The sequence below is a fragment of the Micropterus salmoides genome, unplaced genomic scaffold, assembly GCF_014851395.1.
Source record: "Micropterus salmoides isolate LMB-PRFRI ecotype aquatic unplaced genomic scaffold, ASM1485139v1 Ms_hic_scaffold_3, whole genome shotgun sequence".
Lineage (NCBI taxonomy): Eukaryota > Metazoa > Chordata > Actinopteri > Centrarchiformes > Centrarchidae > Micropterus > Micropterus salmoides.
In genome coordinates this window covers 16,713,900-16,736,435 of record NW_024042261.1, presented here as the reverse complement: position 1 = coordinate 16,736,435, position 22,536 = coordinate 16,713,900, and the positions used below count along the sequence as shown (strand labels likewise).

The window sequence follows — 22,536 nt, the reverse complement described above, 5'->3', positions numbered from 1 at the left end:
GTGTGGGAAGCTAATGCCAGCTGTGAACGTCATGTCATGGTGTGGGGCAAAGGGAGCAAAACATGCAATAAAACATAATGACACATAAGTTATTTGTTATAGACAAACACAGCCTACATACTTTTGCTTTTAAGTGTTCTAAGAAACTATTGAAGAATTGACAAAACAAGCCATCCATTATTTGCAACTATTGTAGAAATCTTAAGTATCCAGTACCCATATTACACATCCAATTTACAACATACACTGCCTCCCTATTGCCATTATCTCTATGGATAAAAACAAAAATGGCGAAACAGCTGAAAATCGAAGAAATAAAGTCTCAGGGAGCCATCTGACCTGCATACCTGTCTGAACAGACTATTATACAGCACACAGGTAACGGGGTGTTCGTGGCTGCTGGTCCTCTTCTCTTCCTTCATGGTCTCCAGCAGGAGAAGCAGGCTGTTGAAGGAAAGCAGGAGGAGTTGACGCTCCTCATGGAGGAACAGCAGAGTTTGTGTGTCCTCCTGCATCTTTGGGAAGACACCGTCCAGGCGGTGAACACACAACTGACTAGATACATCCCATACACACAGGACCTGGAGAGTGTATAAGAAGATGTATGTAAGCTACTGTATATGATTCACCCCATTTTTATGTAATAATTACAGAACAAATACATTCATTGTCAAGAAGAATGCTTTCTCTAGATGCCTCTGCACTTAGTCAAACTCTGCCATATTGCTTTACGGCACAAAACAGGACGACTGTCACTGGTCCAAGAACTCTTCCAGAAGAAAACTGAGGTAAAGCTTTCAGAGTTTCTTGCAATGGCAGATGGTGTTTGAGCAGAAGGCAGATGGAACATGAATCACTTGTAAAATATTCATTATCTTTAGAAAAACCAGAGTGAAGGCAAACATACACAGTGCCGCAACAGGGAGAAAGGGAAAAACAGCACAAGCAGCAACATCCTCTTTGCATCAGACAGAAGACGGGTTTAAAGGAGATGTGGTCTTAATTTTAAGAAATGCCGACTCTTATAATGGCAACACTGTGAAACAGGCTACCAATCGTCTACCCCACCGGTTCCTTCCTCTGTATTAATTATAGCAAGGAATAACAATTAATATTACAATGATGTCTTTATCATTACTGCGCACACACACACACACACACACACACACACTCTTACCTTATCTTTGGAGTAACTGAGCAGTTGTTGCTTAGTCTGCATGAAGCGAACTGCAGAGACAGGGCCTGTGTGCCCACTGAGTGCACAAACTGGCTCTGAGGTCACATACGGGTTCCACAGCAAGACCTGATGATCCACACCTGCTGTGGCTACGACAAATCAGAACATCCCAAATTAGCAGAGGTGCTAACTCCAATTAATTACAGGACACCATACTGGTTTTAGTCACCCACAATCAATTATATATTCAATGAGGCATTTGATGTCTCTTTATGCTTTGGTTCATGTTCATGCATAGAAAAAGCATTAGGATTGGTTGAACAGAAGTTCTGCAGACACAGTCACACCTTTAAGATAATTTATAGCCACGCCAACCAAGACACAAAACACATAATAAACCCAATAAAAAACACATAGGCCACAAATACTTGTGTTTTTAACTACTATGAGTCAGTCATAATCCATGATTTTCTGTTTTAGCCCCAGGTGTCACATGTTGTGTAGACTGTAAGACAAATTTTAAGGTTTGTAAATAAAACTAACTTGAGTGGACATGTAGAGCACTAAGTATTCACAATCACATCACTAGTAAGTATTATTAGTGTTCGTACACATTGATCCCCACCTATCAGATTGAGTCCATGATGGTGGTCCATGTCCCACACACCCCGCTTTGTAAAGAAAGAAGTGACTCGCAGGCTTCTGCTTTGCTTTTCTCTCCAGCCGATAACCATGCTGCTCTGTGGTCTGGTGCTGCATGACACAAAGGCTTCCAGTGAGCCCAGGTAATGTACTGCAGGAAGCAGAAAAGAGTCCGAAAGTGAATTAGGCATGACAGATAGTGTAATTAGGTTTACTACATTAAGAAAAGAGTGAATAACACTGAGAAAAAACAAACCTGCTCATGATTTAAAATCAATCTGAAATTGGATGAAGAATAGATGCAAACCAACAATTAGACAGGCAATTCAATTATCTTTTTGTCTCCTTCTGTTTTACTCTTTCTTGTGGTTCCTGTTTACTCTGTAGTCATTATACTTCTATCTATAAATCTATTGTTTGTATTGTATCAGCACCGCACCAGGCACTGGTGAGACAGCTGGCTTAAAATGTAGAACTGCAAATAATTTTTACTTGGCTTGACTCTAATATCAAACTTAATTTACACGACAGAACAATTGGCAATGAGGCAAAAACATTTAACAAGAATACAAAAATAAAATGGAATAAAATATTAATAAAAGATTGGAAAAAGAGCCTGTAAAAAGCTTGCAAAACACCTTTTAAAGATAGGTGTTGAGAAGAGATTTAAAAGATCCTCAGGAGGGAGTTCCAAAGGTGAAGGGTCCAGACTGCAAAAACCCGCTCACCTTTAGTCTTTAGTCTACAGGACTTAGAAAGGAGGGTCTGAGGCTGTGCTGTGGCTAATAGGGGAATAGCAATTCAGCAATGTAGCTGGGAGCTGAACCATAAAGTGCTTTAAAGGTGATCAGACAAATCTTAAAACAATTCCAAAACTGGCTGTTAACCAGCCAAGAGAGGCTGAAACAGGGCTGATGTGATCTTGTCTTCTAGTACTTGTTAGAAGCCGTACCAGCTGAGGGCGTGCGATCAATTTTGTATTTACCCCAAATGCAATTAACTACAATAATCTAACCAAGATGATAAGCATGCATAAATTTCTCAAGCTCGGGTCGAGAGAAAAAAGACCTGATTTGTGAAATTGGGATAGACTTTGGAGGACTCAAAGACCTGTTTCCGATCTGTTTTCATTTAGCTGGAGAAGGTTTTCAGGACTTTAATTCTGACAGACAAGACAATAACTAAGGAAAATTGCCTCCTTCCCTGGTTTTTAATGATGTATATATATATATATGTAACCAGGTGATATAGTCAAACCTTAAATATACAAGAGATTCAAGTTACAAAACCTCTATTTGCACAATTTTCTGCTGTAGCGAGAGTGCTGCAGGTGTTGATTTTAGACAGCAGAGGGCATAGCGTTGCTGACTCAAACAGCCACGTGCTTGCCGAGAGGTCAAGGGGCGCTGGGAAAATGCAGGAATTTAACTGCGCTATTTTGCATGGACTGGCTGCTGCTATTATCGGATAGCCGATGCTTGTGGAAGAAACCCAACGTGTGGGCCACGAGAGCTCGTTATCCGTGAGTTAGAGGTGCCACTGCCGTATTTTTGTAACCGTGTTTATGCCGCTTTATGTGCCAACTTTGGGCTGTATTCCTGTTATATATGTAATAGTTGCTGCATCAGTGCCACGTGTATGCAGAAGTAGTATTGAGTTTCTATTTTTGACTCAAAGAAGACCATTTTACGGCCACTTTGTTTTTTTTGTTTTTTGTACACTCCCCAGTTACTCAAGTGGAGCGACTGCATCTTTGCTTCAGTTTACATAAGAGTAGCAGCCCTGAAGGTGGGAAAACAATAAAAAGAAACCCTGCAAATCGTATTTGAAGTTGTGTGTGTAACTTGTCCCGGCTTTATATATGTGTGTGTCATCTGCATAACAATGGTACTGTTTTTTGTGGTTATGTATGATATGTCCCAGTGGCAGCATGTATACACAAAACAACAGGGAAGAGAATGAAGCCTTGGGGAACACAACATCGACCACTACCGAAAAAGTTCTGTTTGATTAATTAGATTTGATCGAGAAAGCAGTGTCCCGGATGCCAAGCCACTTTTCAAGGTGATCCAATATAACAGAATGATCAACTGCGTGAAAGGGTGAGCTGAGGTAGAGAGGAATTAACATCTTAAAATCTCCAGCATCAGCTGTAAGTTAAAGATTGTTCATTACTTTAATGAGGGCAATTTTGGTGCTCCGATTTAAATGAAAACCTGATTGAAATTATGATATAAATGATAAATAAATAAATAAAAATAAAAGATATCAACTTGGAAAACAAGTAAACAACATTCTATAAACTTTCAATAAAAATGGTAATTTAGAATGAGTCTAATAAATGTTTAATTAAGAAGGTCAAGGTTTGGTGGAAAACTGTATGCACAAAGCAGGAGGGAACCCATCCAGTGCACAGTGAGCTATTTACAATTGATAAAAATAGTGGCACACACACTGTTAAAAAACCTCCTTCAAGAATCTGGCAGGCATAACATCTCGAGCTTTGGAGGAATGTGTGACCGAGCAGAGAGAAAGTCTTGATATGGTAGAATATTTATCCTGCCAGGTGAGCAAGAAATAAGAAATAAGAGAACAATCATAAATAAAGGCCACTTGTTTCCGAGCAGACCCTCTATGTAGTGCAATAAGCCAGCAGATGTTACTAGCAGAGGGAATAAATTAGTTTTAACCCCAACAAATGTAAAACAACATTGCATCATATTTTGATGATGACACACTGCTCATTTGATTTCATTTCTTCAGATTAGATACTTCATCAGGCTGATGCCAAAATGCTTTCACTACCAGAACTCTGAAGGACATCCACTTTCTGAAACGGTTGTGCTAAATGTGCATTGACTGCAACCCTGCTGTATAGTAAACCAACCAATCCACAGGCGTTCAGCACAGCATAGAATTAGGCCGGTTTGATTTGCTCACTGGTATTACAGAAAATGTAATGGATCTTGCATCACCATCTATCTCAATTAACACTTTGATTGAAAACAGCTAAATTAGATGCCACACATCTCCATTAGAGGCTGCTTAGCTTTCAAATACTGCACAAATAAGTGCGGGTTGTGAGATGGCATGTGACAGTCGCAGGTCAAAGATCGGCCGCATAGCTAGGGCAAATAATTACATCTGATTACATTTCATACACCACATCTTTTCTCCGTCCTGTAGATTAAAAGATCAGAGGATTTTCAGACAGGGTCGCATGATTCATCATTGATTAATGAGACCTCCTCTCTTTCACTGGCACGCTCCAATCATAAATCAAACTATTTGTGATGCAAACCAAGAGATACATAACATCTGCTTTAGCCAGTGATGTATGTAATGTCACACTTATCGCTGTGCGTTTCGAAGTTAAAGAGGAACAGCAGGAGTCAGTGCATATCGACATCAAAGCAAACCTCTTTTGTTCTGCAACAAATCACTGCACATTTTGGGAGATTTTACCTACACGCTGGCGTTTATGCTTAATGTTCCTTTTCATTTCTTTCATCACAACATTATGTGGATATGCTAATGCTTTTCTGTCTCACTGACACGCATTCCTACAGCTCTCCTTCCTTGCCCTTATGGGTCTGTGTCCATCCCAATTTCCTCCTAATTTCCCCTCAATTTTCCTCTCTGTTCCACCACCGTTAATCCCCCCCCCCTCTCTCTCTCTGGTGGCCCGTGAGCCCGAAGGTTTGGAGGTCTGGATAACCAGCCATGTCTAATGGTACACAGCCCACTCATACTGCAGGGTGGGCAACTTCAAAAGAACAGCACCAGCACCCCAGAGGTATGCAAACACACATATACAGTCACACAAACTCCCTCCTTTCCCTTCTTAAAACACTGCACAAATACACACACACACACACACACACACACACACACAGCAAACCTTAGTATACGCCCTCTGTTGTTGTTTCACATGCACGTATACACACAGCCTGGAAATTTTCATTTAACCAGCACTTTTTAATATTTTGGCATTGTCTCCTCTGTTTCCCCCTTTTGTGTTTTCCCTTTGTTTTCCCATTTGTTGTGCTTATTTATATGTACTTTATTCTTGTTTTCCCCCTTTATCAGGATCCCCCCCTCCAGCCAAACTATTCTCAGAGCGCTTGCCTCTGCTGAATCACTATCAAGCAGCCCAATGACTCTTCAGAGGAGCTTTATACGAATGATGCAATCGAGATACAACTAAGCGACCTCTTTGTTGCAGAGGCTGAGCTGAAATGGGGAGTCTCAGGAGGCCAGACCTCAAGCCAGTGACTTTATGCCAATAGTCAAAAGACTATAAAGTGGATGACTCAGAACTCACAGCATGTGTGCGTGTGTACGTGCATGTGCGCAACAGTGACAGAGACACACCCAAGCATTTCCATGGTGTTGCATAAGCCGTTATTATGGTGATACTGAAAAAATGAGCAAGCAAGAGCCACAGACAGTGGCTCTCATCCCAGCTGTCAAGGTGAAAGAGTGTGTGCGTCAGGTATCCCTGACACCCTGAGCGTGTTTTCTTTTTCTCTGTCATCTGAGCCACTGATTTTATATCATGGCTTTCTTTCTGTCCAACAAATAAAAACTATTTTTTGACTCGAGGCCCCCAGGTGTATGCAGTTAACTATAGGAATAAAAAGCTATTCACCTAACTGAAACTCCAGTGATTTTAAACAACAGCAATCAGAGCAATTTGGTTATTTAATAAACCAGCTTTCTGATATTTTGGCATGTTGGAACACATCTACCATTGCAGGCTCTTTCTGCTGGCCCCCTCATTTACATACAATAGGAAACATCGAAGGTGTAACCAGAGAAGTTGAGACAGCACAACGAGGAGTGAGTGCAACGATTAATATGTTTCTATGTCTACGTATCAATGTTTTTGTCTTATGACGGCACATAAAAATATAACTTTGTGTCTGTGTTTCTGTATGTGTGTTTGTGAGCTTGTATTGCCTACCTTTTCTAACCCAGGCAGGCACGTGAGCTCGGTGTGTCACAGTGTAACAGGAGCAGTGCTTTCCTTTGATCAACTCGTCCCATAGGATGATGTCTGCTGAATCGGAGTCTGTCCTCAGACCGCGTCTCTCAAACAGAGAGATATGAGCTGAGGTAAAATATAGAGCACTGACCTGGGATAACACACACACACACAAACAGTTTTGGAGCAATGTACTCATGAACACATCCAGATCATGCAGAAAAATGACTGTCTCCCTCCTTCTTCTCTTTCCTCTTTCTATCATTCCTTTGCTTTTCTCTGTCTGTATGTTACCTGTCCTGCAATGTCTCCTATGGTGAGGACAGCCTGGTCCGGGTGAGAGGGATCCACCCAGTAGTCTAGACACCAGGGAGCAAACTTTAAACCCTAGAGAAAACAAGACGTGGAGTTATATCAGGTTATATATTATATACTCTGGATACTAAATATCCAGAGTGCAACAGTAGCCGCTAATATGATAATATAGAACTAATACATTAGGAAAGAAATATATAGTTATTTTTAGAGATGATGATTACTGCTCTTACCTGGAGTTTATACTTGCAGCTGAAGTCCTGTTTAGACAGTATGTCATAAAAACACACCTCCTTACTAGTGAAAGACACAGCAATCTGAGAATCAGGAAAAGGGAGTGAAAAAAAGAGTTTATTGCAAACAGCAATTTGACTCATCAACATGCTATAAAAATGATAATTACTTTAGACTGTGTGTTATACAATATTATTCTGTCACCCACAAATCTGTAGATTGCTAATTAAAAGTATTGATCAATAATTGATGTTCTTATTAGTGAAAAATGAATGTTTATTTTCTGAATATTATGCAACGGCTTCATGTCTGCAATGCCATAAACCAAAACCACTGATCAATAATTCATTGACTGAGTGAAATGGTTGTTTACCTCTATGGTGTACACTATCTGCCCCAATAATTAAGACTACTTATTAAAAATTAATATATAAATACATTTCTACAACAACATTTCTTCAGACCAAGAAAGTGGCAACATAAGCAGGACACTATCATTTGGCTGACTGATCGATTGTTTGTCTCGTGACTTCCTGAAAGTTAAAGTCACCTTGTGTACGTTGTGCAGCAGCACCATATCTGTGACCCACAGGTCTTTGGGTGTGACTGTGCTGTTTTGCAGTCGGCAAGTGTGCAGAAGGGACATGTCCTCTCCGTCCCGCAGCCCCACAGTTCCTCCTTTACTCACGGTCAGATACTGACCTGAACTCTGCAGGTGCAACACCTGGGGAGACCATAGGACATGACAAATCAACAACATTTAACCTAGACAAATATACAGATAGGGGAAAGTAACAGAAAGATTCTCTACATACTTCACACTTTTGTAAAAATTGACCTTCAGAAGAACTTGCAACATTTTAATGGAAAGTCAATTAATAAAATGGAGGCTACAGCCTTTAAGATGAAAGCCTTTAAAATATTTCAGCTATAATTTCCTTTCCTTTCTTACTAATCTTTAGCAATAAAACTACACAATAACTCCACGAAACATAAATCTTCTTAGTGTAGTGAGATGTAGAGCACAGTCCTCTGTGCTGAAACCAATAAAACAAAAAGGATTAATCAATGATGCCATTTTATTGGCTAAGCCACGAGGGGGGAAAACAGAGCTGCAGAAAAAAGGCTCAAGCTGACTGTGTCTGATGAGAAAGAGACATTCAAGAAAGGTTTATTAATACTTACAGAGCAGGGGTCAGGGCTCAGATTCACTACCAATGCAATCACTGCAGACTTGGTCACTTTCCCTCAACAACAGCAGACTTTGTAGGATCTCAAGATTGGCGTGCGGTGTATTTATCTCTATTCATTCTAATTACCTGTTTATACAGCTAGTGAATCACTGGTTCAATGAGTTTCTAGCGATTTTTTTCCCCACAGATGTACCAAATGGAGCACCAAAGTATGTGTAACCTGTTGTATATTGTTTTAAAAACTTAAAACTGACATTGCCCTTTTTATTGTTCATATAGCTCTCCAATGCCTGAGGGAATTATTTGGCTCTTTAGCTGCTAAATAATCTGCTATTGATAACTTTGCACGCTTTAAACGCTCAACTGAAAGAGGCTAAAACCTTCTGTAGAGCTGAGGTGAACTACACAGTCGTGTGACTTCTCTGTGGGTTCGTCACAACAAGCAACCTCTTTTTATATAAAAATATGAATTAGTGCAGCTTCGAGTATATTTTTCACATTTCAGAACTGTGAGTCTTCTAAGTGACATAGTCTGTCTGCCTCTTTAAGACTGATCTAAGCTAAAGGGGTCACAACCTTCCAGCCATTTGGAAAACAACTTACACAACATTTTGACATTCTCAGGATTGAAAGATTAAAGTGGTGAGCCATCACTTTATCCACACCAGTAGGCACTTTATACCGGCCGCTTCATTTACATATTAATTGATAGATGTTAAACTTAAAGGAGTCCAGAGCCATTTATCTCAAAAGAGGAGTGCCATTTTGATGAGCAAGACCCTAATACTTTCGAACTTTTCCACGCACACTTTTTAATAAAGTGGAATTCCACTCAGTCAGCAGAGTTTTGGATTCTTCAGCCGGTCAATGTCAAAATGTTTTTCAGATAACATGCCGCAATAGATCATGTGTTTAAAAGGGGTAACTAATCTAACCCTCGCCAAGTCTCCAAGAGGTCAGTGACCCTTCTACCTTTTGGACCGAGTCTCGATGTGGACAGGTCAAAGTGCGCGGGGGCTTCCAGCAAGGCAGACTGCCAGTTCTGGTGTTCTTCACTTTATCAGAAAGCTCCAGTAGTAGGAAAGAGCACAGGCCTCCCCAATCGACCCGTCCCTCTTCTTTCACGGCATCAATGTCCAGAAGGAGGCCGCGGTGCTCCTGAGTGACAACCACACTGTCAAACAGGAGGCCATACTCCTCCTTGGAGCCACGGCCAACCGAGGACCAAGCCAGATTGATAAATTCCGCTCTGGACAAGGAGCGAGATGCACCAGAGGCGTCCTGTATCAAGATCAACAGGAGACATTGCACAATGTCTGCACAAAGACACATATAGTCTCTTAAGCACTTGAACACAATGTGCTGCAGACTGTCTCTAAAACATTTCTTATGAGACCTGGAGGGGTGGTACTGTGGGATACTGGTAAACAGAGAGATACAGTATAAATTATAATGCTCTTCTAGTGTCTCTCATGTGAATTAAACTTCTTTGTAATATGACAATGTTCCAAAAAAAGACAAAAAAAAACAGACACTCACCTGGAAAAGGCCCTGTAGCTTTCTATAGTCCTCAGTGTCCATCCGACTCTCAAGCTGTGCCACCTCCATCCTTGTTCCCATGGTTACAGCTCAGACCTGTCAATCAATCACCAACATACCAGACAAGGTCAGGAAGGTAAAGCCTGTGCATGTGAGTCTGTGCTGAAGACTCACAGTCAAATAATAGACTCCCCGCATCTCTAGGACGAAACGAGATGTCCCCAGCTTTACTAATCCCTCAGTAACCTTCCATATCTGTTTCACAGCAGGTTGTCATGTCACCATAATCATACAGCGGCGTCACAGCAGTGGACTTCTTTTGTCGGCTCTTTTCACTCCATCCAAACATGTCTGTGTTGAATGGTGTGCAAAGGTCTTTCATTTTCAACAGATATTTTCCCCACAGTTCGGTGGCTTTTTAAAAAGTGTGTGAATAGGTCCCCGAATTATGTCTCAGGAATGACTCGAGGAGGCGGCAGGTTGCCAAAGCATGTCAAGTCCCTGTTATGTCAGGTAAGGTGAAATAAAATAGGCCTACTGAAGTCAGGTAGATGAGCAGCATAAATAAAAGTATGAATAAAAGGCAGGATTTGTTAGATTAGCATATGTGGTGATTAAAAGCGCGTTTGATGGACTAAGAGCGAAATGTGAGATGATGAAAAGTTTCTTTTTAAAACACTCAACAAAACACTACAAAGGCCAGTGGAGGACAGAAAACACACTTTCATTTTGAGCCCGACATAAACGTTTATGAGACAAATTCAGTGTAAGTGGCATCAAACTGCGCTGAGATTTAGATGACAGGGTGCATAATGAAAGCAAAGAAAATCAATGCTTTTGCTGAGGCTATTATCTTTTTATAATGGTGATTAACTGCAGCGTGATCCTGATAGCTGATGATGGTTTATCCACCTCTTTATTTACATCACTGACAACAAGTAGTAGACTGCAACAGATATGTTTATGCTACAGTAACAAATGAGAAGAATGGTAAAACCTTGGGGACAATTTCAAGCATATTCTGTTTATGAGAGTGATAACTTTTAATCAAGTACGTCCTGACTTGTTCTGTGGCAAGCAGCTGGCATTGCTCTTTATGAGATTACACAGACAGTTCCATAAAATCAACACAAAAATAAGCCCATATTGTCAGCTGATGCACTACACATATTGCTGTTTGAACAAATATATCGAGCATATAAATGTTACAAACTGACATTTAAGGAACGGTTTTCAGTTGTGCTAATATGAGAAGATAACTCAAGGAATAAATAAAAAAAAAAACGGTGTATAGTGCTGTCGTATGTGTTGCCACTTACCAGGGTGGCCTCTCTTCTTCCTAGCTGGCCTCTTCAGGTCCAGCCTCTCTCGAAACTGTCACTGCGGGTTTATTACAGTTGTACAGAGTATCATCCACTGCAGTCAAACCATCCAAAAAACCATCTCAGCACCAGGCTGTAACTGCATGACAGGTTCTTGGCCTGGCAACATCGCTGTCAAGTTAGCTGTACTTTGCCAGGGCTGCTGGTGTCTAAACATCAAGCAGTTTTTTAATCATGTCCATATAATAGAGCTGAACACACAGTTTCTGTTCACATATTCAAACTTACCAAGAAGACCAATTTCATCCTCTCAGTCCACAACGGGTGTCCAGAGTAAACATACCTCTGTCCCAGAGTCCCCCGTGCTCCGAGGCGTTGAAACACCTTTTTTTTTTTTTTCAAATGTATGACATTTCAAACAAATCTGTCTTGGCCATGGCCGGATCTTTGGGATTCAGATGATTCCAGGAGTCCTGAGCTTTGTGTCCAGAGGTTTGTCTAAACCAGCGATGTCTGAGAAGCAATCAACGCTAAAAGCCCTGGCTGCAGCACACACGCCCGGAGAGAGTTAACTAACTGCCCCCAGTAGCCCAGACAGTGGCAGAGGCCACACACACACACACACACACACACACACACACACACACACACACACACACACACACACACACACACACACACACACACACACACACACACACACACACACACACACACACACACAGTTCTTTTCTTTTTTATTATCCCTCACTCTCAAAGACTCAGGCTAAGTTTCCTGGCAACCAAGTAGTCAAAAAGAGTGTTTGTTAGTCCAGGCTCTATCGTCTGTATGCGACACAATGAGAGAGAGTGTGTGTGTGTGTGTGTGTGTGTGTGTGTGTGTGTGTGTGTGTGTGTGTGTGTGTGTGTGTGTGTGTGTGTGTGTGTGTGTGTGTGTGTGTGTGTGTGTGTGTCTTCTGTTCACAGATTAGGTACAATTACTCCCCTACACAAACACACACACACACACACAAACCATAGACACAGCAACACAATTCACAAGCGCATTAGCATTCTACTGCCACTCATAAAAGTTTTTGTGTATTCAAACAACTTTAAAAAGTACTGATATGAACCTGAACCAGCACAAAGATAAAACACACAACACCAGAGCTTTATTGTGCCATTCAAATGCCTTTGAGAGGACTTCCTGTGGGTCACTCTTAACTGTACACGTACACACAACACACACACACACACACACACACAAAAGGAGGGGGGGAAACGTTGCAGGGATTTGTTAAACTCAGACAAATAGATGCCATGAATACACAGAAGTTGTACATCCAACAGATACTATCATTTCCCTCCTTCCCTGCTGCTTCAGCGACCACGACCAATCCCTGTGTGTGACTTAATGGCCTGGAATAACTTGAATTAGCTGATTACAGCGGCCGTCAACGGTGACAGGATCAGAAAATTAGGTCTCAGCAATTTCAATAATAAAGCTTTAAAAATTAACACTATCACAATTGGATTAGAGTGGTGCATGTAGGAGCCAGCGCAGAGCCCAAAATAGCCCACCACAAATCCACCATGGAAAATCCACTATTATACAGGGAGAAGAATGAAGTTGCTGGAATGGGGAAAAAATTGGTACGGATCTTAGTCCTGAGAGGAAAGAGGTGCGGGCGAAGAAAGAGAATGCAAGGGCAACTGAGCGGAAATGAAGCACTTTCATACAACAATGCAAATCTGAAGAGAGACCCACTTCTGAAAATCTTTTTCAAATGACAAAACTCTTTTGCAATAAAAAGAAATTTCCCAACACACTCTTACCGACTCTTGTTCTGAATTCCAAGTCCCTTTATTTTATTTACATGTGGTTGTCATGGCCTTTGCAAAAAGACAGAAAAGAAAAATTATACATTCATACCGGTCAAACACATTTGTGTCAACTAGAATAAACCATCCATTTAGGTTTGTATTGATCCGTACATTCATATCTGTAAATCAAGCAGTTGCAAGAAAGTCACTGTTTGTCAGTCTGAGCATTGATGTCATGTAACGTTTTCTCTTGTACCTCTTTTTCCAAAACCAAGCCAACTGCCAACTGTTTGTTGTATTGACCTTTAACTACTCTGTGATTTTCAATATGGACTCTACAAGCCAACCTGCTTTTGAGCTCCAGGTTCTGGCCACGTAATCACAGCTGTGCCCCGTATGAGATTGTGGTACAAATCGGGAGTCCAAAACAAAGGATTTGCTCATTGATGATAGGTATCTGACACTGACACAGATGTTTACCACTGACATTGGTGGATTTCTGAAAATACCTCTGATCAAACCACCACCATTTCACCATCAAACAATAAAATGAAATGTAAGCCTCAAAAGTGATTCTCCTTTTCTATAAATGTATACAACAGTGGTTCCCAATGTAACAAATCTGAGGATTAAAAAGAAAACGCATTCATAAGAAATACTTAATACTTTTACCTCGTCAGGCCTGTAAAAACCTTTTAAATCAGAGAAAGAATTTTTTTTTTTATAATAATCACTCTGGTTTAAACTGCTCAAACCTCATGTCCACCAAGGCCCTAACCATGCGAGTCACAAGTAGATATTATTTTAAGGGGTCAAATAGGGAAAATGTTAGAAACGGCTGAAATACAGCAAAAAAAAAAAACAGACCGGACACACATCCCCAGTACATCTACACAACCCAAATGTGGTTTGGATCATTATGTTAAGATTTTGCATCTCTGACCACCTATCATTAAAAAAAGCCACGTGTTCGTTTATATAGTGGACTATCTATTGTTAGTAGACAGTAAATGTGAACTATTCACATACATTTCTGTAACTAAAGTAAAAAGAAACTGCTAACCTGGGTGTGTTGTGTTTGAGATGCAGTGGGTGAAGCAGTGAATATTAGAGTAGTACAGGACAAAGGAAGCAGTCAGTGAACACAGTCTTCATTTTAAATTCCTGAACTTTTTCCTCCATCTCTTTACAGGATTTGAACCTTTCAGATTTAAGTTGAATATGCTGCATGCTGATAGTGGCAGGATATTAGTGCCAAGTATGTGATACCACCATATACATCAAGATTCTATTTTTCAAAAGAACAGTGACATTTAAATTAAGAGTTAAAGTCCAAAAATGTGGGAATGTAGTTGGAAACTGAATGCCACTTCTTTTCACTGTACTTTTCAGACTTGTGTAATAACCAAACTTTTAAGGACACAGGAAATAATCACATTTTCCCTAAACTTTTTCAGAACTACACAGTGCTGAACAGAGAGGAAAATATATAAAGGAATGAAGAAATATCGACTTAAGAATCTGATAAAAGAACAACATAAAAGAGAGTTAAAAATCCCTGGCAATTACTGTCAACCTGGCTTGCTTTGAACCTCAAACTACCTGATCTCCCCTCAAAGCCACAGAATTATAAATTATACAGCCCAAAATAATAAAATGTCTCGACAAATTACAAAGCCTCATATCACCTATTCTCTTAAAAAAAAATTTTTTTAAACTGTGTGTGTGTCTTCTCCGGCTGCTACACCACAGTCTTGAAGGCCTGCAGGATCATGTTGGTCTGGTGGATGAGCCGGTTGGCGCTGACAAACACGTTTATCACTCTGAAAACAACCGTGACAGAGACACAAGGACACATGTGTCAATCATACAGCAAAGAAACCATGGCAATAATATTAGGATTGATCCAGGAAACACTTTGATCTGGCTAGAATGGAGAATGTCAGGCATCAGAGAACACAAGCCAGCACGAATCCAAAGGAAATGGGTCAAGGGAATTATTCAGCAAGGGTGGATTTGATAGAACCGGGCCTGTGATCAAACGACAACCATTTACATGGTGGTGACAGTGTTTGTGTGTGTGCATGCACGGTATGTGCGTGTACAACGTTTCATTACATGTGTTGGTAGTGGTGTGCACATGTGAAATAGAAAAGGCTGAACAAGTTGAGAGAGCAGACAGGGAGGACGAAAACCAGACAGAAAAAAAAAGAAAACCTTTCTAAAACAGAGAATAAACTCGAAACAGTGTCATACTTTCCATCTTTGAAGTAGGTTTTGAGAGTGTCACTGAAGCTCTTGGAGTATTTCACAAACTCTTTCTTCTGCTTTTCCAGTGCCTAACCAATAAATACAGACAGCTTTTCAGCTCCACTTATTTCATAGTAAATGCATTTATGTGTGAGCATCTTCTTCTTCTTCTTCTTCATGTTTCTACTCACCCGTCTATTCTGATACTGGTATTTCCTGAAGACAGTATTAACTGTGTCTAGCAGCTCCTTGATGGCACTGGCGATGTCTCTGCGGATGACACACACAAATGAATGCATGTAAAAAAATAAATAAAATACACAATATCTCAAAATCTGTCTGCTTTTTAAATTAGGCAGTGATATCCTGAAACAACAGTTCTTTGATCCTGCTCGTTGTCTCCCTTTCCTCACAAACAAAAATGCTTTCACATTCGTGAAACGCACTTGAAATCTGCTGTTGCATTCCTTTTGAATTGATTTTATTTCTAAGCCCTCTGCTGGGTGAGTAACTTAAGCAGTGACTCACTAAGAGTATTGACTTCGATCAAAATAATGGCAAAGTGGGCCAAGAAAATGAAACGTCTTTTACTTTCTCTCTTTAGTGTGTGTGTGTGTGTGTGTGTTTGTGTTGCATGTTTTAATGATTTGATTTCTAAACTTGGGTCATGCCATGACACCATGGCCGGTTCGATTGGCTGATGAAGATGTGAGAGGCGGTTGAAAGCTCATAAATAAATAAATAAAAAGACCTTTGAGTTGAGATTATTTTGTAACAGATACTATTCCCAAGCTCACCAATGAACACCCATGCTGAAGACTTCTCACCTGATTTGACATGACTTCATCTAGTATTAAAAATGTGTAACTTGGAACGCTGATCTTAATTTATTGTTTTACCATTCCTTGATACAGCACAACTGACCAGTTGGAAAAGATAAAGCAATGTGATTATTCCAGAGAGTGTCTGACTGAAAGTCAAACACTCTCTTTAGTAAAATGTCTGTAAAATCTGGATGTTTACTATTAAAGATTTATTTAAAAGCAATTATTAACTACAGTGAGTCCTCTTTTTTGCTCATTCTTACTGCACACAAGCACATACTATCTTGCTAAATAAAGGTGCTGCAGTAACACAAAACCATATCTTGACTGGAGCTCTGAAAGTGTGTTCGGACAAGAGCGCGAAGCAAATTTTCACATGGCATTAGTCACACGAATAGGACGGCTGGACTGTTTGTGCAGTCTGTTTATGTGCCCCAAACAAACAGCGTACCAACAATGCAGATATTAGCTCTAGCTAGCCACATGTGTGTATTTGTGTCCACTCAGACTGACCTCAAAACTGCCCAGGATATATTGAAAGATTGAAGATTTTAACTTTTTCATTCATTCTTACTTGATGGTCTGTAGGAAGCCAACTCTGTCATTGATCTCATCTGGTATGGTGCTGAGGATGTGTTTCAGAGCCCGGGCCCTCTCGTTCAGCTCCTGGAACTCTGGCTCTCGCCTGTCAATCATGAACTCTGAAAGCACCAAGAGGACAGTCAACACTCACACACACGCGTGCGCGCAAACAGACATTGGGACACTGAAATGAGGCACTTACTAATGGTGCCATGTGTGAAAAACACACACCCACAGTGTAAGTGTATGAACACACTGTAACTATGTTTAGTTTGTTAAGTGAAGGCAGGACTGAGCTTGGGTTATGCCATGCAGGAGGTACTTTTAAAGTTCATCCAATGTGTGTGTGTGCGCGCATGTGTGAATTCATTACTACCATCAATCACTGTACACGGCGCAAGGAATTCAATTACAGTAAGAAAAGGAACAATTGAGAACCGGGAGAGCAGTTGATTTGTGGAGAAACGTCTCCCCCCAGTGGATAATTGGGCTATTGTATAATGGGCTGAGGCATCACATGAAGCTGGGTTAGTAATCATCCAGCTTGCAAAAGTGTCTTTGAGCAACACAGTCAGTGTTGTGCATGTCGTGCCTCTGGAGGACAGCAAGTAAACAAGATAGTATGTAAACAAATATAAATTGTGGTGGCACAAAGTTAAATTGTTAAGCTGAATACACCTTTCTCACTTTTGACCTACTGTAAATCTCATGGTGAGACTGCTGTATTGTTATCCTTTGTGACACTTCATAACCCCCCCCCGCCGCCTTCTGTATTTGTATGCACCATTCACCGAGCATCCTACCTTCCACGTCGTCTGTAGCCATGCGAAGTAGAGACTCACTATAGTTGATTTTTAAGTTCTTCTTCTCCAGTATTTTCATAACCATGTCCTGGGTCAGACCTGGGTTTTCCTTCTCTGCCTTTAAACACACAAACATACAGCTGCACTGACAGTGATCACAGTATAAAGTGATTTTAAAAAAGGTAAGGGCACCATTTTTAGAAGGAAGATGGCAGTTCATCCCATGAAATGCAAACAAAGTTTAGTTTTTGTTAGTTTAGTTACCTTTATGAAAGCTGCTCTCAGGGTCTGCGCAGCTGATAAGTTGACTTTCTCCAACTGCAAGTTATAAAAGACACACAAACATCAGCCAGCAGCACAAAACACCACACAAACACTCGGCTTAGCTCTTATCATGGCCTCTCTTCTGTCCTGAAATGTAATTCTGCAGAAAGTACATACAAGCCAGCGATCCTGCATTTTCAAAGGAGGACATATTGTTATTCTATTGTGAAATGCTAAACTTCAGGAGAACTGAAGTCTATTCCAGTCGTCTGAGCTGATTCTGATATTAAAGAGCTTGTCACAACTTCAAACTATAAGTTCTGCCTTTTTGTCTTGTCATTTTACACAGCATGTACTCACACACATGTTGCTTTAAAATAAAGTGTCTTTTAAAAGTCAATCTCCTATCAAGACTCTTGTATTGTTGAAAGCCCTGTGTATTTGATTGGTTTAAATTTGGTATTTGTACTTTATATTTGTACATTTGTTCATAATAGTTATCCAGAGAATAGAAAAAGAAGACTTACTTGCTTGCCCACTTCCTACATCCACGCTAGCGGCTTTGTGAGGCTGTACAATGGTGCTTTGAGCTAAATGATCACATTAGCACGCTGATGACAATGCTAAGGTGCTGAGGGTTAGCGGGTATAATGTTCCCCATCTTAGTTTAGCGTGTTCCCATGCTCTAAACACAAAGTACAGCTAAGGCTGATGGGAATGTCATTAGCTTTGCAGGTATTTAGGTTTGTAAACCAAATTTCAATTTTGACCTGATGTGTGATGAAAGTTTTTACAATTCATCCTATGGGGACCTCGAATATCTGCACCAAATGTCAAACCTTTCCATCCAATAGTTGTTGAGATATTTAACTAAAACCAACTACATCGGCCTCAGGGTGGAGCTACTGGACTGCAAATGCATGTACAAAATCTGGTGCGAATCCATCAGCTATTTCAATGAATAAGTAAAAACATATTCATCATGATTAGGATTTATCTTCAGGGGAAGCTTAACGTGGGTACAAAATGTCATGGGATATTTCAGTCTGAATCATAAAAGTGGCAATAGACTGGTAAATATGCAGAGCACAGACCTTAACTAAACATACCCACACAAGTGCACATACACATACAGCAGAATCATGTAGACACAAGCACCCAGTGACAGTGTCCACATATTGACAGTAACTTCTTTGTTAGCACTTCTTCTGTGTTTTTAACTCAGCTTTAACAAGGGACATTCAACATCTACGGCCTCTTTATTTCTTTTCTGCTACACCACAAACCTTTGAATGTTGCACAGAAGTTAACCTCCAACAGCATTTTCATGAAACACATATTACAACCTCCCCTAATGACCTGAATATTTACCACAAGTTTCATCCACATTTATGTCTCAGCAAGAAAACCTTGGCTTCGTTTGTCCCATGTTCTTCTTTTTATTATTTTTTTTACACTTCCACTGAAAGCCTGCATTCCTTACCTGGTTAAAGACAGGATACATCACACTGTAGAGAGCCATAGAGGCGAGTGATGCAGTGTCTGCTTCATTCTTCATGTCTTCCATGGTCATCCTTGACCAATCAATGGCCCTCTGTGTGTACACTTGTCCACTGATGCCAGTTTCACCGCATTCAATCACTCACGTAAGACTGACAGAATGGGAGCAGACAAGGACCTGAAGAAGAAGAGTGACGGGTGAACAAGCAGGGAGAGATAGATGGTGGTGGATGGAAATGGAAAAAAGAAAAATCAATAATCAATTCAACCACTTAAATGTTCTTGAAAAGAGGGGACAGAATAGTGGCTCGGTTAAAGATAGAATAAATTCATAAAATCTATTTCATAATGACTCCAGCAATGCACCAGCTTTATTCCTTCCCATTTCATGTCACAAGATCCTGTGTGTACCACTTCCCAAAAAGCTTTTCAGTCGCAGACATCATCGTCAAGTAAAAGCCACATTGCTGAAGGGTGTGCACTCTGCTGTTCCACTGGGTGCAATGGTGACAAAACTGGCAGTCATACCTGGATGAGGAACACCCTCTCCAATGTTATTGTTGCAATAAAAAACACCACTGTGATAAATATAGAACCATGGCCATGATACAGACTAAGTGATTTTTTTCCGCTTCAGTTTTACACACACACACACACACACACACACACACACACACACACACGATCCAATATGTCGTCCTTCTTCATTCTAATCATACAATAGATCATTTAGAGTAAGGCAGGGCCACTCACTTACATACCAAGTCTGTCTTCATGCGTGTGCCTTGTCTTTTAAGATTCACAAGACTTTATACTCCTTACTAACTGTAAATAAGCGGGCTCAAATAAAGTTTATTAATGTTTTGCTTCTTTTCATACCCACTATTGCACAAACACTAACAAGTGGTAGGGGCAAGGGGGGAAATGGGATTGAGCCTAAGGTTGTAAATAGGTCCAGTGTGGCACTGTTTCCTGATTGCGAGAGGAAGATCAGTCACTGTGTCTTCATACAAGAATTCAAACAGCTACCACCGGGAGACAACAAGAGACACAGTTAGAGTCAGCCCTTCTGTAGGCTTTACAGTGAAACCTACCAGGCTGACAAGCAGTGTTTTGCTGCGTCTCTGGTTTAAATTTTTAAACCTGTTTCACCTCTGGTCACACCCAGTATCACTCACTGGAGTCAAAAGTGTGCTTAGTTGCACCGGTAAATCGGGCTGCTACGGTTAACTGATTAATTGATCAGCTGTCAACTGTTAACTGAATCTACAACTCTTTTGATATTCGATTTGAGTTATTTTTTTGGGACAAAAGAAATTCTCTGATTCCAGCCAATTAAATGTGAATATTTTCTACTTTCTTTCCTCCTCTCTGACAGTGAACTGAATATCTTTGGGTTGTGATGAAAAAACAAAAACATTTCAGGATGTAATCTTGGCCTTTGGGAAACACAGACATACTGTCCCCAATTCAGATTCTGCCACTAGAGGTCAGCAAAGACAAGGGTTTCAACCAGATTTATACTTTAATCCAACTGAATTGTATTTTGAACATTGTCCTCTCTTCTCATAATCCTGGAGAGTTGTCAAAGTATACAAATGGATCCAAGGTTTTTCCTAGCAACACAAATGATCTACAGATGAAGGTCATCAAATTTATATTGTATTTAGACAGGGGTTTGCTAGGCCCAACATGGGGATGTTCTTACATCTAATGTGTGTGCACGTAACATTGACACCAACAAAACAAATACATACTTTGGCATTGATACTTCGAGCGCAGACAAAAACAAAACTTCCTGAATAAGGGACAACTGGTGTGATACAAGTAGAATTAACTCCAAGACACACTAATTCAATTAGGGTTGAGTCAGTCCTCCTAAATTAATGTGTTAAGATATTTTAATACAGGTCAAGATTTCATCCACAGATGGTGTAAACTGAGAAGACCGGAAAGGACGGGTTACAGTAAGATCTGTGCATAGCACCCATAATTCCTAGCTATGCATCTGCGTGTACATGATAAACCTTTGCCCAGGTGGACGTTTCAACTTGGCTGCATTATATTTAGGTGTGCCTGTAACAGGGTTCTAGTATAGTAGTTTGCATAAAGCTCACAACCATAATTTTGCATATCTGGCTCATTACTGTACCATCTAGTTGAGTTTAAAGCCAGCAGGGCCCTTAGAGCTCTCTAATAGGACCCTTGCATCAACACCACACTGTAAATTACACTGCAAAGATTATGGTCATAATTCGTTGTGGCATTTACTGGTCGAGCACCTTAATTTTGCGGTGGTAGCACTTTTAAACCAAATTATCTGCCTGACCTTCTATGGCACACTGATCAATATTTGACAACTGGGGAAGAGAGGGTAGTCCCCTTTACATTTAACGTTACATTACAGTTACATACACTATTCACCGGATCTTTGTGGTTGCAAACATTGACAGTGATGTGAGGTGATGCTATAAGTTCAGTGCCATACACTGTAACGTTGTTAACCTAACAACTTTGTAACTGGAAAAAAAAACAACATATGGCTGATGGGAGAGGACTGACAGGTAACGTTACTGCACGACACTTAACCTGCGGTGATACTGCTGTCAATGAAGGGAAGAGAAGCAGCGAGCAGATGACAAGAAGGTGGATACTGTAAAAGGCGGACAACACCTAATTCAGGTAGCGTTAACGCGCTAACATGAGATTAGCAGTTTAGAGCAGGTGATCAACTCGGTCCTAAGCTAACAAGCGCTATACATCGCTAGCTAAGCGGCAGCTGATATAACAGCGGAAATTTAAAATATAGAACAAAAACAGACAGACGCTTCCGTCATTTGGTCTGACAGATTACTCACCCGCTCTTGTTGTGGTTTGTGTCTCATTCAGGAAGTTTTCTGCCTGACAAAACTGTCGCCGAGAGCCGGTGTGGGCGGTGTTGAGCGCTGGTCGTTGGTATCACAACAGAGGATGGTTGTAGTTCTTTCTGTGCTTCTCTTTTATGTCTCGTCATTGTGATGGCCACCCAAACGGACTTCAAATCCCAAACAAGGTACAGGTTGTTGTTTTTTTTTAACCGTTGTGACGCTTTCGTTGAC

The 22,536-nt window shown here is 40.6% G+C and overlaps 2 protein-coding genes across 2 annotated transcripts in view; both read right to left on the bottom strand.

The window, feature by feature from the left end:
* LOC119883569 (WD repeat-containing protein 49-like) overlaps positions 1-12,000 on the bottom strand; it is a 30,380-nt gene extending 18,380 nt beyond the window's left edge. The window contains exons 1-11 of the mRNA XM_038694284.1: positions 11,698-12,000; positions 11,407-11,467; positions 10,088-10,183; positions 9,521-9,829; positions 7,906-8,079; positions 7,355-7,438; positions 7,101-7,193; positions 6,786-6,957; positions 1,803-1,970; positions 1,178-1,326; positions 348-581 (exon numbers count right to left, since the gene is read on the bottom strand). Coding sequence (XP_038550212.1) covers positions 348-581; positions 1,178-1,326; positions 1,803-1,970; positions 6,786-6,957; positions 7,101-7,193; positions 7,355-7,438; positions 7,906-8,079; positions 9,521-9,829; positions 10,088-10,168 — 1,464 coding nt within the window. The 5' untranslated portion in view covers positions 10,169-10,183; positions 11,407-11,467; positions 11,698-12,000. The remainder of the gene's footprint in view (positions 1-347; positions 582-1,177; positions 1,327-1,802; positions 1,971-6,785; positions 6,958-7,100; positions 7,194-7,354; positions 7,439-7,905; positions 8,080-9,520; positions 9,830-10,087; positions 10,184-11,406; positions 11,468-11,697) is intronic.
* A 1,231-nt stretch (positions 12,001-13,231) lies between these two features.
* pdcd10a (programmed cell death 10a) lies at positions 13,232-22,415 on the bottom strand. The gene is made up of 8 exons (XM_038693398.1): positions 22,297-22,415; positions 19,422-19,616; positions 17,939-17,992; positions 17,675-17,792; positions 16,864-16,990; positions 15,657-15,735; positions 15,472-15,554; positions 13,232-15,038 (listed from the first exon to the last, which is right to left on the bottom strand). The coding sequence occupies exons 2-8, from the start codon at positions 19,509-19,511 to the stop codon at positions 14,957-14,959; spliced, it is 633 nt and encodes a 210-aa protein (XP_038549326.1). The 5' UTR covers positions 19,512-19,616; positions 22,297-22,415; the 3' UTR covers positions 13,232-14,956.
* Between the last annotated feature and the right edge of the window lie 121 nt (positions 22,416-22,536).

Bases quoted from the DNA above. Each gene is read 5' to 3' on its own strand.
- pdcd10a (XM_038693398.1), bottom strand. From the start codon at position 19,511: ATGACCATGGAAGACATGAAGAATGAAGCAGACACTGCATCACTCGCC. The intron at 15,555-15,656 runs GTGAGTAGAAAC...TTTATTGGTTAG, and splicing joins ACCAGTATCAGAATAGACGG to GCACTGGAAAAGCAGAAGAA. The intron at 15,039-15,471 runs GTATGACACTGT...GGTTGTTTTCAG, and splicing joins ACCTACTTCAAAGATGGAAA to AGTGATAAACGTGTTTGTCA.